General features: G+C 43.3%; 1 protein-coding gene across 1 annotated transcript in view; it reads left to right on the plus strand.

Moving 5' to 3' along the window:
- The first annotated feature begins 5,581 nt into the window (after positions 1–5,581).
- The window catches only part of MCF2L2 (MCF.2 cell line derived transforming sequence-like 2), a 152,423-nt gene continuing 144,654 nt past the window's right edge, over positions 5,582–13,350 (plus strand). The window contains exon 1 of the mRNA XM_069864764.1: positions 5,582–6,174. Coding sequence (XP_069720865.1) covers positions 6,033–6,174 — 142 coding nt within the window. The 5' untranslated portion in view covers positions 5,582–6,032. The remainder of the gene's footprint in view (positions 6,175–13,350) is intronic.

Here is a 13,350-nt window from a genome sequence, read left to right on the forward strand (position 1 = left end):
CTGATATTGAGCGTTTGAGAGATAACAATGAAACATTGGAAATGCCTTTACTGTACTTCGTAACGTGAGAAGCTGTTTCTTCCTGTTCAGCTAACATTTGGCGTGTGGCCAACGCCCCAAATATCAACAGCCCTTGTGATTCTTATGGATCCTATTTTTATCCCTGTGTCTTTTTGGTCCTCCTTTATCTGCTTCAAGCTCTGAATTACAACAACAAAAAAATGCTGCTTACATTGAGGAATGTGCACAGCTGTTTCTGAGGGAGAGAAGCTGTCCTGATGGTCTTTGCTGCATGGATCCAGCAGCAGTTCTGCGCTGCCAGTGCTCCAGTGGTTGGTTGCAGGAAGGAAAAGGGGAGAGAAAGAGGAATAGTGCAGTGATCTGACCACTAGCAAGCTTCAGGGTTACTGTCACACTGGAGGTGACTCAGTGTGTCAGTGGCAGAGTACCAAGAGGAGAGAAACATGTTCCCTTCTCTGTGTCCGGAGCTGTAACTGTGCATCCACCTCTCACAGTGCATGCTGCACTGCTGATAAGGTCATCATGGTGTTTAGGAGTGTGGGAGAATGTGGCCTTGCACACCCAATTTTATGGATCATAACCATCTCTGGGTTACCCGGTGTCTCTCTTGCCTGTTCCTTCTGCATTTACTTGTCTTCCATTTGTCCTCCTGTCGCTTTCAGCCAAGCACTATGTTTTGGGTGTGTGTTGCACAGAAAGGCTCTCACTCTCACTTGAGTTCTGGGGCATTTCCATGATCAAGACTGGAATACCTTTGCATCCAAGCATAAGCCTTGGATCTAGCTGTTCTTTACCCTTATCGACAGGTGATTTTGGGAATCTTTTTGTTGATCTTGCCAAGCAGATGCCTAGCGGGACAGAAATGCCTCCTATTCTTGCTAATATGCACTTAACTGCACAGGTCAAGAGAGCCAGGTAAAATAAACCCTGCAGGTGCAGCAGCAAGCCCTGCCCACTGCTTGGCCTAGGAGGATTCCGCTGTTCTCCTGATCTCTTGGGCAGCTTCTCTGGTCTGGCAGTGATGGCACAGAGGCTGTTGTTGTTGGGTTTTTTTTTTTAATGTTGGTAACAGTCCTTGGATAGCCCTGGATGCCTGCACGGCTTTGAGATGTCAGTAGAAGTTCTTTGGCTGGGTTGTCTTTTGATCTTTGCTATGATCACTCCTGCTTTTGGCAGCTTGCATGGGAGTGGATGGGGACTAACAGTGGCAGACTTATTGTTTCCTGCTGCTGGAGGTGACCAAAACTGTTTTCCTCATCAGTTAAGAAATCACTTTAAGGAGATCAGTGTAATGAGATTCTGAAACCATATGGCACTGGAATTAGGGCCTTCTAGTGCAGTAACTGCATGCTGTAATTGCAACAGTGCTGTATGCTAGAAGTAATTTCAAGAGCAGAGACATCTTTTTCCTCTGCTCGTTCATTTAACTCTTTGGGGCTTAAAACAATTCCTGGGATGTAGCCCTTTATTAAAAAGGGAGGGGGAAGGAATGCTAGTTTGCTTTGTATTAGTTGGAAGAAAATAAATGGAAGTTAATAGAAAAGACCAGTTTCTGTTTCCTAGCTGAACAGTGGAATGGATGTTACCTGTAACAGTGCTGTGTGCTCTGAAAATAAACCTGTAAAGCTGCTGAAATGCCTCATAGCTTATCAGACTCATGATCTGGATGATGGGGAAGGCAGAAAGAAGGTCAGGAGGTGTATGCAAGAAGAATGGTGTGTTTCAGTGTAGCTCTCAATGAAGAGTTCAAACTTCAGAAAAGATATCACAAAAACATGGAAAATGTGAATTTGGGTTTCAGGAATTACACAGATTATTTTTTTTCTCTTTAGCTTCTATGTATATCACTTGTAATAGCACTGAATTTAGATACCTTATTTCTTAGACTTGTAGAATACTGTAAGCAGGTGGGAGGAGCTGCTGGTCTTCATGAATAAATAGGATATCTCTTGCTGCTCTCGCTGTGGGTTTTTTGTTTTGTTTATTTTCTTAAAATTGTTGGTGGATGGGAGAGGCAATTTTTCAGTCTCAACTACTAAGCTTTCTTAATGGTTCTGACATGACTCTAGTGGAAAAGGGATGTTTGTTTCTCCTCAATTGTTTTAATGACCGTGTGGGGTAAGTTGCAAATAGGGAGTGTTTTTCAGTATTTTCTAGCTGAAAATTGCAGCAGAAGCAGACTTCTCTCCTCCTTCCTCTGGCACATAACTGCTGTTCTCAAACTCAATTTCTTGTGAAGAGTCACGTCCATTGTGCCCAGCATCCTTGATATCCAACATGCTTGTTGCACGATTCATGCTTAACAGTGATACCAACAATTAGAGCACTGTTATTTGGGGAAGAAGCATATTTCATGAGAAGAGACATAGGGCTTAAAGTGATTTAACTGAGCTGACTTGAAATTTGTGACAATCCTCTGGCTGTACAGTAAAGACAGCAAGCACCTTCCAGTGAGCTTCCAAGGTGAACTGGTGTTTTTAGTGAAACTAGGAACGGCCTGTTTTGATTAATGGCATCTGAGAATATCTGGGTGGTTGGGATTTCTTTTAATTTCTGATGATGTTCTTGCATCTAGTTACTTGCTTACTCATTGACGGACCAACCCAGATGACATTGCTAGGCAATGTTGGCAATACACAAGCAGAAAAGGTTTTCTTACTTAGCTTTTCCAAACATTTTGACGTGTTTGTCTGGAGCAGCAGGAAAGTAACTCCTCTCCAATCCGTCACCTATGGAGAAGACCCAAGGAAGTGTACTTGCCACTTTCTGCGCCTGTTCTCTCCACTATACCATTCTGCAGGCGAAGAATAGTAATTGGTTTTCAGATGGATACCGTTTAGCTAACACAGGAAAATTGTGAAGAATCAGTCATCTACTCTCAGTGCATGTTTGGTAACGTTACATAAAAGCATTACTGTGAGCCAGCCCTTGCAGCAACTACAGCGCAAATACATCCAGTGCAGTGTGGAAGAGGTAGTTTGTGTGGTAGGAAACAGTGCAGCTCTCAGTGCTCCAGTGTCAGGTTTCTGAAATGTGAATGAAATGAAACTTGCAGGAGAATAAACAGATCCTTCTGTCCATCCATCCTAGAACTCGCACATCATTCAGTCCTGTTGCTAAATGTGTAGAAGCTACAGTCAGCTTATTTTTTGCCTGGCGATGGGTGGTGGCAGAGATACTGTAGGCATCAGGGATGTGTATTTAATAGTGTAATTGATCAGTGTCTGGTTGTGAAAGACTGAGACTTGGATAGTTTTCTTGGTATGTGCAGTAGCTACCTATGCTTCAGAAGTTCACACACAGGGCATATTTCTTCTTCCATCCCATTTCCAGCATTGAGTCTCCCCCTTGGAACAGTGTGTCTCACAGATCCTCCTGTTGCTAAGCCACGTGGAAACTGGTGGGAGCAGCATATGCAAGGGATTATGGCAGACAGGAGTGTATTGTCACAAATGCTGGATTCAGCCCCCATGGTATATCCATATATATTCAGGGTAGAAGTGCAGTTATTCTGTATATGTCAGACATACACATGAATGTATCATCTGAAAAGCTTCATTTCCAAGGTACATCATGTTTGCCTGTGTATGGAAGGGCACCTTGAGCCCATCCAATGTACAAACAGAGGATGGAAGAAAGGTTTTAAGATAAAACTTCAGGGTTATGTTTCTAGTCTTCTTATCTCATGATGACAGCTTTCTACAAATTTATTCTGCCTTCTGTGACTCTGCTTTCTCTATCTGTAAAATATAGCAGCACACAGGGGATTTCTTTATGGAAGCTCTAATAAATATTTTGCAAATGCTAATGAATCAGGTCACCCAACAGCTCAGTATGTCGTTGTCCTCACTTTGCAGGCAGGGTTTTGGCAAAGAGCAGAAGGGTGACCAGCTTCATGCCACGCAGCAAATTTGGTGGGGAGGAGGAGTGAGGTGGGGGTTGGCAGCAGACAGAAGAGTGGAGGTCTCCTTTACAGCTTACTTTCATCAAAAGGAGAGGTCCTGGGACTCACTGCTTACCGGGTCTGGTAGCTGTTTTACTGCGTGGTCAGTTTCTATGTGCTGGGTCAGGGAGCTGAAACAGCTCACTGAGTGATTGGGAAGCACAAAAGCCAGCAGGGAAGAAGCTGCAGAAGTTCGTGGAATGGGGAAGAAATAAGGCTGAGTTGATTGCTGTAAGCTTCAGCTTAAAGGCGTTCATGCCTGTTCATCTAGTGATTCACCATTTTAGTCATGTCATCGTGTGGTGTTTTTTTTCTCCTGGGCATCTTTGTCCCCCATAGTTCAGTCTCAGATCTGTATTAATTGTGCTTCTCCTTTCCCCTCTCTACAACTCTACAACTCTCTCTAAGTTGCTCTCTACAACTACCTGAAAGGACGTTGTAGAGAGGAGGGTGCTGGCCTCTTCTCCCAAGTGATGGGGGACAGGACAAGAGGGAATGGCCTCAAGCTCCGCCAGGGGAGATTTAGGCTGGACGTTAGGAAAAAATTCTTTACAGAAAGGGTCATTGGGCACTGGAACAGGCTGCCCAGGGAGGTGGTTGAGTCACCTTCCCTGGAGGTGTTTAAGGCACGGGTGGACGAGGTGCTAAGGGGCATGGTTTAGTGTTTGATAGGAATGGTTGGACTCGATGATCCGGTGGGTCTCTTCCAACCTGGTTATTCTATGATTCTATGATCAGCTGTGATCTGAGAGGGCCATGAGCTGAACAACACTGGATGCAACTATGTAAAGAGCCAATAGGTAGTAGTGACTAAGGCAGAGGAAGGCAAAGACTCTCTTGGCCTGTGTATAAGATTCTTTTCCTTGTATGAGAACAAGAAAGCTTGTTCTGTGCTCACGTCCCTGCAGCTGAGTTCTGGGTTGCAGCTCAGTTCTTATTCACTAGCTTTTCACTGGACCCTTTGCACCCTCGCCGGTGCTGGCCTTGTGCTTGTTCATGCACCTCCTGTGCTGTCCCATCCCAACCCCAGGGAAACTTTTTATTTCTAAGCGTCAGGATTGAGTGCTCTCTGCACTCAGTTCCTTAAGAGCTAGTTTCTTCATAAGACACTGTGACCAGTGATTTGTATTATACTAATTTGATAGGAATGGTTGGACTCGATGATCTGGTGGGTCTCTTCCAACCTGGTTATTCTATGAGTCTATGATTCTAATTGTTAGAAGGGAAAAAGGTCAGCTTAAATACCCAGCTCCTTCAAAGAAATGTTTCTAAGTGTACGTTTCAGATTTCTTATTTTGACGTCAAACTGATGGATCCAGCTTCTTTTCTAAAAAAATTTTTGTGGTGCTGCACAGCTAGCAGAGTGTGTCTGCCAGCAATATTTCCCTTCTGTCCTCCATTTGCTACTCTGTTCATTTAGATTATCAGATCTTATGAGCAGGCACTGTGCACAGCAGCAGAGGGCTTTTCTGTACAGTCGCAGCCTCCCAGTACCGCTGCCAGACGTATGAGTAATTGGTTGAACAGCTCTGCGGAGCAGTCTCCTTGCACCGTCCGAGCTGAGATGCAGAAATAAAAAAAAAAAAATCCATTCTCAGTGAAGAAGAATCATAAAATCCTAAGCCTGAAAGGGACTGAAAATCATGAAGAAAAACCTTTTCTTAAGGAAAACTTCATTGTGAATGTACCTGGCATGCTCTTTAAGAGACATTCTGTGATCTTGCATCGTGCTTCTGGGATCTTCTCTCTTCATTGTTGCTTATAAGGTAGCTTTAAATTAATGATAAGGAAGCCATTCAGGGCATGGGCTGTGCTGAGGTTCACAGCTTTCATTCTGAATGAGAGGATAAAGTAAACTGATATTGAAAGCAAGGAGGGAGAAACAAACACAGTCAGTAAGCCTATAAAAGTCTTAGCCAATGGCAATGGTAAGTATCTTGCTGGCGAGGGTGACCTTGAATGAACTAAGTGGGATAAAGTCACCAGCCTGGACTGACGGCTGAAGAATCAGGCTGAATTCCAGCAAACAGAGAGCAGATTCCTGACAAGATTCTCCTGAGCTGTGGCAATGGCTTCTCGCTGTTGGAAATGTGGACAACAGGTGCCCAGGAATCCATCTTTCACTGCTGTCCGAATAACAGAAGGAGAAATGAAATCTTATCATGATTTTATAGGAGGATGCATTAGACTGGAGCGGATGACAAAGAAAGGTATGTGCAACATCTTTTAAAGAAATAGTATCGTCTTTCAGTGCTAGCTGCATTGCATTCCTAGGAAATTTGCAAAATGAGATTTTTTTCTAATGCTCTCTCTGAGGAGTCAGTGCTAAATAAAGACAACTGGCTGGATTTGAGTATTAACTCAGGTATGAATGCATCATTTGACTTGGCTGCGTATTTCTGGGTTATTTGCAGTGATTTGAACTAGAGGAGGTTAAAATGAATGTTAGACTCATTCTGAATATTTACTTCACTTGGATGTTAGACATTGAAGTTTCTGTATGTGTGTGGAGCAGGTATTTGCTGTGCACGTGAAATACATTTTTGAAATGAATGTGAGGAGGTGGAGCAATGGGCTTCGTGACCACTTGACCCAGTCACCCTGTGCTCCTAAATTACCATGTAGAAGGCTGATATCTTTCTCACTGTAAAGATTCTGGTTTCACTGTACTTAGAAACTTGGACTACTGAGCTTTTTGTGCTGTGTGTCAGTCTGGCTATGGGGCAGTATTCTCCTCTGAGTGAGTTGCTAGTATAAGATACTGATGTCCTGGCAATTCATACTAATTACATGTTAACTCTGGAGTGATGTTAGTTTGTTAGTTGAAATCTGAGTTGTTGACTATTTAGTCACATATCAAGATTGCTGAATCATAGAACACTCTTTCTGTATGTGTCATTTGAGTGAAAGATTAATCAGAGTCCTTTGGTTTTATTTGCTCTGTTAACTTGGATAAATACTTAACAAACCTCAGATCCAGAAACTTATAATGTGTTCACTAGTATGAGAAAAAAGATCCCCAAAAGCGTGCAATATGATTGTACTTTGAAGTTGGACAGTTTATTATGATTTAATTAGCTCTTCAGAAAAAGAGAGTTTCGTTCAATCTAGTGAATCGAGAATATTCCGCAGAGAAAAAGGTGGACCAGAAGCAGGTCATCTGCTGGCAGCTATTGCTTGCAAATTGGGATTTGCATATGCTTTCTTTAATAGGGCTCTAATGAACAATGCCAGGGTTTGAAAACTGCAAAGCCAGTCCATTGTACCTTTGCTTGCTGGCCATCTACCCACGCTGATTTTTGGGCTCAATGCCTACCTATGTGTTGTTAGATTTGGCTGACCTTTCAGTGACACTGATGTTTCCAGTTGCGCTCTTTGTAATGAGGCATTCTGAGTTCAGCATAGCATGGCAGAAATGTGTGGTAGCTGAATAAAAGACAGAATAGAATGAATTGAAGCTCCTTTCTGAATCTATGATCAGGTGTTTCCAGGTTGCTTACGGCTTTGAGGGCCCAGGGGCCTGCTGGAGGCACTGCTCAGGCATCTGCTGTTCTTTCTTCCTGTAGGTAGAGAGGGGAAGGCACTGGTAAGAGCTTTGCCATGGTTACTGTTCCCAGGGAAACGCCTTCCCTGCCTCTCATGTTGAGAGATGACCTGGCATGGTATTATGGGTGGAAGTCCTTTGGAAAATCATTTTCTGCTAGAGAGCAGATAGTGCATCAACTAGTCTGAGCCTAGTGCTGCTTTGTAAGGTAGGAAGAATCTTCATTGCTTTTGTTTCAAATTAAGTTAAAAAGGCCACAATAGGGGCAGAAGTTAGGTTGTTGCTAGAGACAAGGTGCCTTCAGCTGCATCTGTTAAGCTGTGTGACCTGTGAGAATGCACCAGTGATAGCTCTGCATGCGGTCACCAGTCAGAAAGGGGCTGAAGATCTGGCAAGGTGCACAGGAATTCGTAGCAGCAACGCTGCCTGGGTTCTCTTTCCTACTCTGAATGGACTCTGACCCTGTACTCATCTCTCTTTTTTTCAGCCTTAGTTTTCTTATCTGTAAAGTAGAAGCAATGAGAATTACCTGCCTCTGTAAACCCTGGACCCTGATGATGTAGCTATGACTATGCCCTGAAGGTTAGACCAGTTTCCCTTTGCAGTAGCTGCTATGTAAACACAGGGGAAGACAGGTAATCTGTCCCATAGAACTTGGGCTCTGTCTCTCCCATCCTGCTAGTCCTTTTCCACCAGCAAAGACCTGTTGACAAACTCTGGGGGTGGATGCGTGCCCTTTTCTCAGGCTGGCTCTGCCTGATCATAGTAGCAATGCAGGATCATGAATTTCTGTGGCATGTGCTGACTTGACTCTTGCTTAAGGGTACCTTCCTGCAATGTAAGGATCCATCTGGAGCGTTATTGAGGACTAACTGGCTAGTGCTTACTCAGTGCTTCAGACACTCCAGAGTATGAAGCATTTTTCACATGTGGGCCATGTCTCTGGAACCCTCTGAGTATTCTATGGTAATTTTATCTGTCGTACTAAGTATCATAACGAGAAGAGATGGAAGATGCACAAGTAACCACAGCAGAAAGAACGGCTCTGTGGTTGCAAGTAGACCTGCAGGCAACCTGCCTACCAGCAGGACCCCGCAGCAAGCAGCACTTTGCCAAGTTTATCCAGTTCCTGGATCGTGCCAGTTGAAGGCTTCCTTTGAGTCAACGTGGTTTGTTTATATGAGTGGTTAAAAGTCTGCTTGTAGTCTCCTGTTCATGTCAAGAGATGAAAATATTGAATGCTTACCAAAAGAAAGTGCCACTGTGCAGGCCAGTTTAAGGTCAGGTTCACTGTGGCCAGCCTCATGATGACTGCTCAGAGCTCTGCAGCCCTAGTCCCCTGCAACAGGCAGAGGACAGACCTTGCTGTGTGGGATGGTCTACAGGTGCTGAAGCCTCCCTGAGGGCTGATGTACAAATGGTGCTATTTTTAAGCACTGGTCTGTGACCTTGAGACTGGTAGCTGCAGCTCCAAGGAGCTATTGCTGATAACGGAAGGAAGGAGCCTCCAGAAAGCCAGGCAAGAAATTTGGCAGAGACTCCAGTCCAGAGCTGATCCTCCTTATAGGGCTCTCAGTTCCTCGTAAAAGAAATACTGCACCTGAAAGCAAAGCAAAGCCTCTTGTCATGAAATACATCATCCTTGTGTTTATGTGCCTTTTCAGCACTGACATGACTATTCATATCACCCAGCTGCGGGTTAACAACCTTCATGCTTGAGGACACCTCCTGCCAAAATGGGCCTCTCTGTCCCCAGATGCTCTTAATTAGTCTGCTTTGTTGTGATGCTCCGATGGGACCACACTGCTGCTGGGGCTTAACGTGGATGGATGAGCATTGGCCAATTAGGGTATGTTTCTGCACGCTGTGGAGCTTGAGGCTGCATGCAGATCATATAATTTTTAACTGAACACGTGTTTTATCTGTGCTCAATGCTGGTGGCTGTGTAAAACAGGGTAATGACTCTGTTGACACTAAGGAGCATGGAGTTCATTGCTGAGGCTGTTCAGAATTTTGTTGTTGATGCAAAACCAGGTGTGAGCCTCCTTGCCAGTAGGATGGGGACCTGTCTCTTGTGCAAACAGAATATTTCTGATTTTGTCCTTCTGTATGACAGAGGAATGCTGCAGCTCTCTCTGCCCATCAGTCATGGGGTCTTGTTCTTGATCCTACTGCTGTCTCTGTTGCTGCTGGAAATGAAAAGCAGTTCTTCAGGTCTGTCTGTCTGGGGAGGAAAATGGATTGAAATATTGGAAATGGTTTTAGAGCAGTTAAGGATTTTAAGATAGAAAATGGCTGCTATGGTATTATCTCCAGAAGGAAATCCCATCTGAATGAGATCAGGCTGAAATTTCTTAGACTTTCTGGAGCTTCTTCACCTTCAACAGCAAAATAAATGAGAAATGATGACCTTTCTACCAAGGTGCTAGTTACTGGGGAAAGTGACTCTATCATGTGAAGACTGAAACCTGCAGTGTAAGTAGAAGGTATTTCTAACCCCCTTGAGGCTCAGTCACAGTGCCTCTTCATGCATTGCTCAAAATTCTTCTTGGTTTATTTGCATTCAGCATCTATTCTGCTCTTTAATGTAAAATGCTACCTAGGGAACCTGGGATAAATATTTTCAACTGTCTCTCACTGCAAAGAAAATAGCTAAAATAAAATACTCTCTTTTCCATAGAGTTTCTTCGAAGAAAATATTCTTATTTTAGATGCTTGTGTCTCTCTCCACCTGCTCCCATTGATGTGCAGCCTGCTCTGCTGCTATTGGACAATACTGAACCATGTTTACCTAACCTGAATAGTCCAGAGAATGGTGATGGAGATAGGGAAGGCATAGCTTGATTTCCATTTTAAGTGTTTTGAGAGATAAGTAGTGCTGAGAAGATCGAGAGAACAAATTCTCAGAGGGCAAGTTACAGCAGAAGCCTTCTGGGTTGTTTATGTTTTTTCCCTTCCTCCCACGATACCAGAACAAGAAACAACTCAGTGAAATGGAAAAGCCTTAAACGGGGATAGACAGATTGCTGTAATTGGTAACATTTTGTTAACTTGTGGGACTTATTACCACAAGATAATAGCTCAGTGTGCTTTTTCTTTTTTTATCATCTAAATTGCAGTGTAAACTGTCAGGGGAGAAGATTTTGGGGGACAGTGGTGCTGAACATACTGGGATCTTGGAGACTATCTGTGCAGAGCTCTCACCACAGTTATACCCATGGAGCTTATAGTCTGATTTCAGCCAGTTCTGCTGCTTTAAGCCCTACCTAAAGACACATTTCTGCTTTGCTGATATGTTGACCTTGTGTACAAATTCAGCTGCTGCTTTGTTATCTGAATCTTGCTGTGGATTAACATGCCCAGTAAGGCTTCTGTCTTGGAATCTTCTTCTTCCCCACCTGAACATTATTGAGTAGAATTACTGGTGTTCAGGTATAAAAGAATGATAAATACAGTTTGGTTTTAGCAGCCCAGCTTCCCTTATATGAATATTTGACCTATGCCAGGTTTCTTGTTGCACAAAATTTCTGATCCTATTAGTTCATTCTTTTTCTCAAGGGTAAAGAAAATCCTCCAGGCTTTTATAACAGACAAGAATTATTGACCAAACGTTTCTTTTTTCTCCTTTTTCTAAGCCAGGATGTCTCAGCAATTTTGTTCTGCACAGAGACCTCACTTCATTCATATTCAGAACCTGTTCCTGTGAGTCATTAAACCGGGAATTCCTGAGTTCAGGCTATTTGTCTAAACTTGAGTCACCACCTTGATACATTGTGCTGCCATAGGGGCCTCTAAGGAGCAAGGGTTTACATGACTGAAGATCTGATTATGCAATTGAGATACTGTTAATGAGTAAGGTCATCTGCTGCTAACATTCAGAAAACTTGAGGTGAGAAGGGAAGATGGAAAAGAATGAGATGCTGTTTCATGTTCGCTTGACTTTACCACTACACTCAAGAAGGGAGATCTGCCAGAGAAAAGATGAAATTAGGGGCAACTATCAAATTTTGAAACCAAAAACCACAATAAGAGTCAATAGGCTGGAAATTAAAGTGAAAGCTTTGAAATGCAAGCCAATTTCTTTGCGTTAGGCCAGCTCAAGGGGTAGCAGTGGATTTGCAGTTGCCTGGAGCCTTTAACATAAGATTAAAGAGCTTTCTAAAATGCTGGTTTAATCCAATTTCTGTGAACATCTTGTGTATTCGACAAGTCAAACACAATGAACCTAGTGGTCCCTCCTGGTCCTGCAGTGGAAGAATCTGGGAAGTTCATCTCTGAGTTAGAAGCACTTGTGGATCAGCCATTCCTTGTGATACTTTTGGTGAGACATACCCATCACATTCTTGATAGGAATGGTTGGACTCTATGATCCAGTGGGTCCTTTCCAACCTAGTGATTCTATGATTCTAGGTGTGAACATGTGAGTGTGTGGGGTCAAGTGCTCAGATGGTGCAAGTTATTTCAGGGTCTCTGAGGTGTATTGTAGGAACTGAGGAATAGGTTCCAGAATTTTGGGTTTTGATTGTGTTTTTTTTTCTAAAAAGTAACCTTTCATATGTGCTGCAGTTGCTTACCAGTAACTAAAACTGATATGTCAACAAGTGTTGCTCTATTCCATATGCTGCATGCTGGTAGCATAATACTTGGATGGTAAGAAGTATTGTTCCACTGAGAGAAGCACAATTAAGCCTTTTGAGCTCAGCAAAAACATGCATGCTGAAATTACCTTTTCTGATTATGCAAACCAAAAGTCTGACACTTGTAAATCTGGTTTATGAAACTGGAAATGCTGTCTGATGAGCTTTCCTTTGGGCATGCAGAGGACTGAGAGGAACTTCTTGATGTCTCTACTATGATAAATTCATTCCTCTCCCTGTCTTAGGAGTTCAGTGTAAGGTTAGCTCTTTGTGCTCACTTGCAGAGTGGTGTTTAGCCTTCTCACTCCACAGCTGGATCTGCTACTTTTGCAGCATTGCTACATACAGGGTTAAAATAATTTTTAGAGTGTAATCATCTAGTGCATTTATCAGCCACTTATATTGATATGACACTTTTTCATAGTACTCTGGATCTTCTTCCACCTCAGCTCCTAGAGTGGAGTAGTCTTTGCAGGAAGATCTCGAACACTGCCCGGGAGAGGGCAGTGGACAATGCCAAGCCCTGTTGCTGAGTTCTGCTGGGCACTGGCCTCACTGGGCACTGGCTCAGCTGTCATCTAAGGCTCCCACTGGTGATGAGCTGGGTCTTGGTGAGTAACGGGGCTGTTGTCCCTGTTGACTGTGCACAACTGGAGCTAGAGCTAGATCTCTCACCCACAGCCTCCCCTGTACAGAAAAAAATGTGTCTGGACTGGGAAGCAGATTTTGGCAGTAAATTGGTTACATACAGACATTTATATCAGTATAGGCAGCAGACAGTAACATTACACGCTCGCTACAGCTGGTAGATTCATTAGCTCAGCATGCAGTTTAGGAGAGGCCAGGGAAAGAAAGTGCAGTGTAAAAACATACTGTGAGTCTTGCTACTCTCCTAGTCTACCATTATCCATCAGTAGCATCACTCTGTAATGCTACAGGTGTTTTAAGCTCTCATATGTGCCTTGTAATTAGCACAGTGATGCTCTGTTTTGATTTGGCATTTATCTTTAACTACATATAGAAGCCTGTTAATTTTTTCATGTTATACTATAAACATTTCAATAATTTGCACTGGGGGGACTGACGGGGAAAGATGGAAACACTGGGTGTGTTATCCTTAAGACAGATCCTGTCCAGTACCCTGTCTGTAAAGACAACTTTGATCTGCCCCTCATTTTACAAGCAGGGAAAACAGACTGGCTGGT

This window comes from Phaenicophaeus curvirostris, chromosome 10 (assembly GCF_032191515.1).
Source record: "Phaenicophaeus curvirostris isolate KB17595 chromosome 10, BPBGC_Pcur_1.0, whole genome shotgun sequence".
Taxonomy (NCBI): Eukaryota; Metazoa; Chordata; class Aves; order Cuculiformes; family Cuculidae; genus Phaenicophaeus; species Phaenicophaeus curvirostris.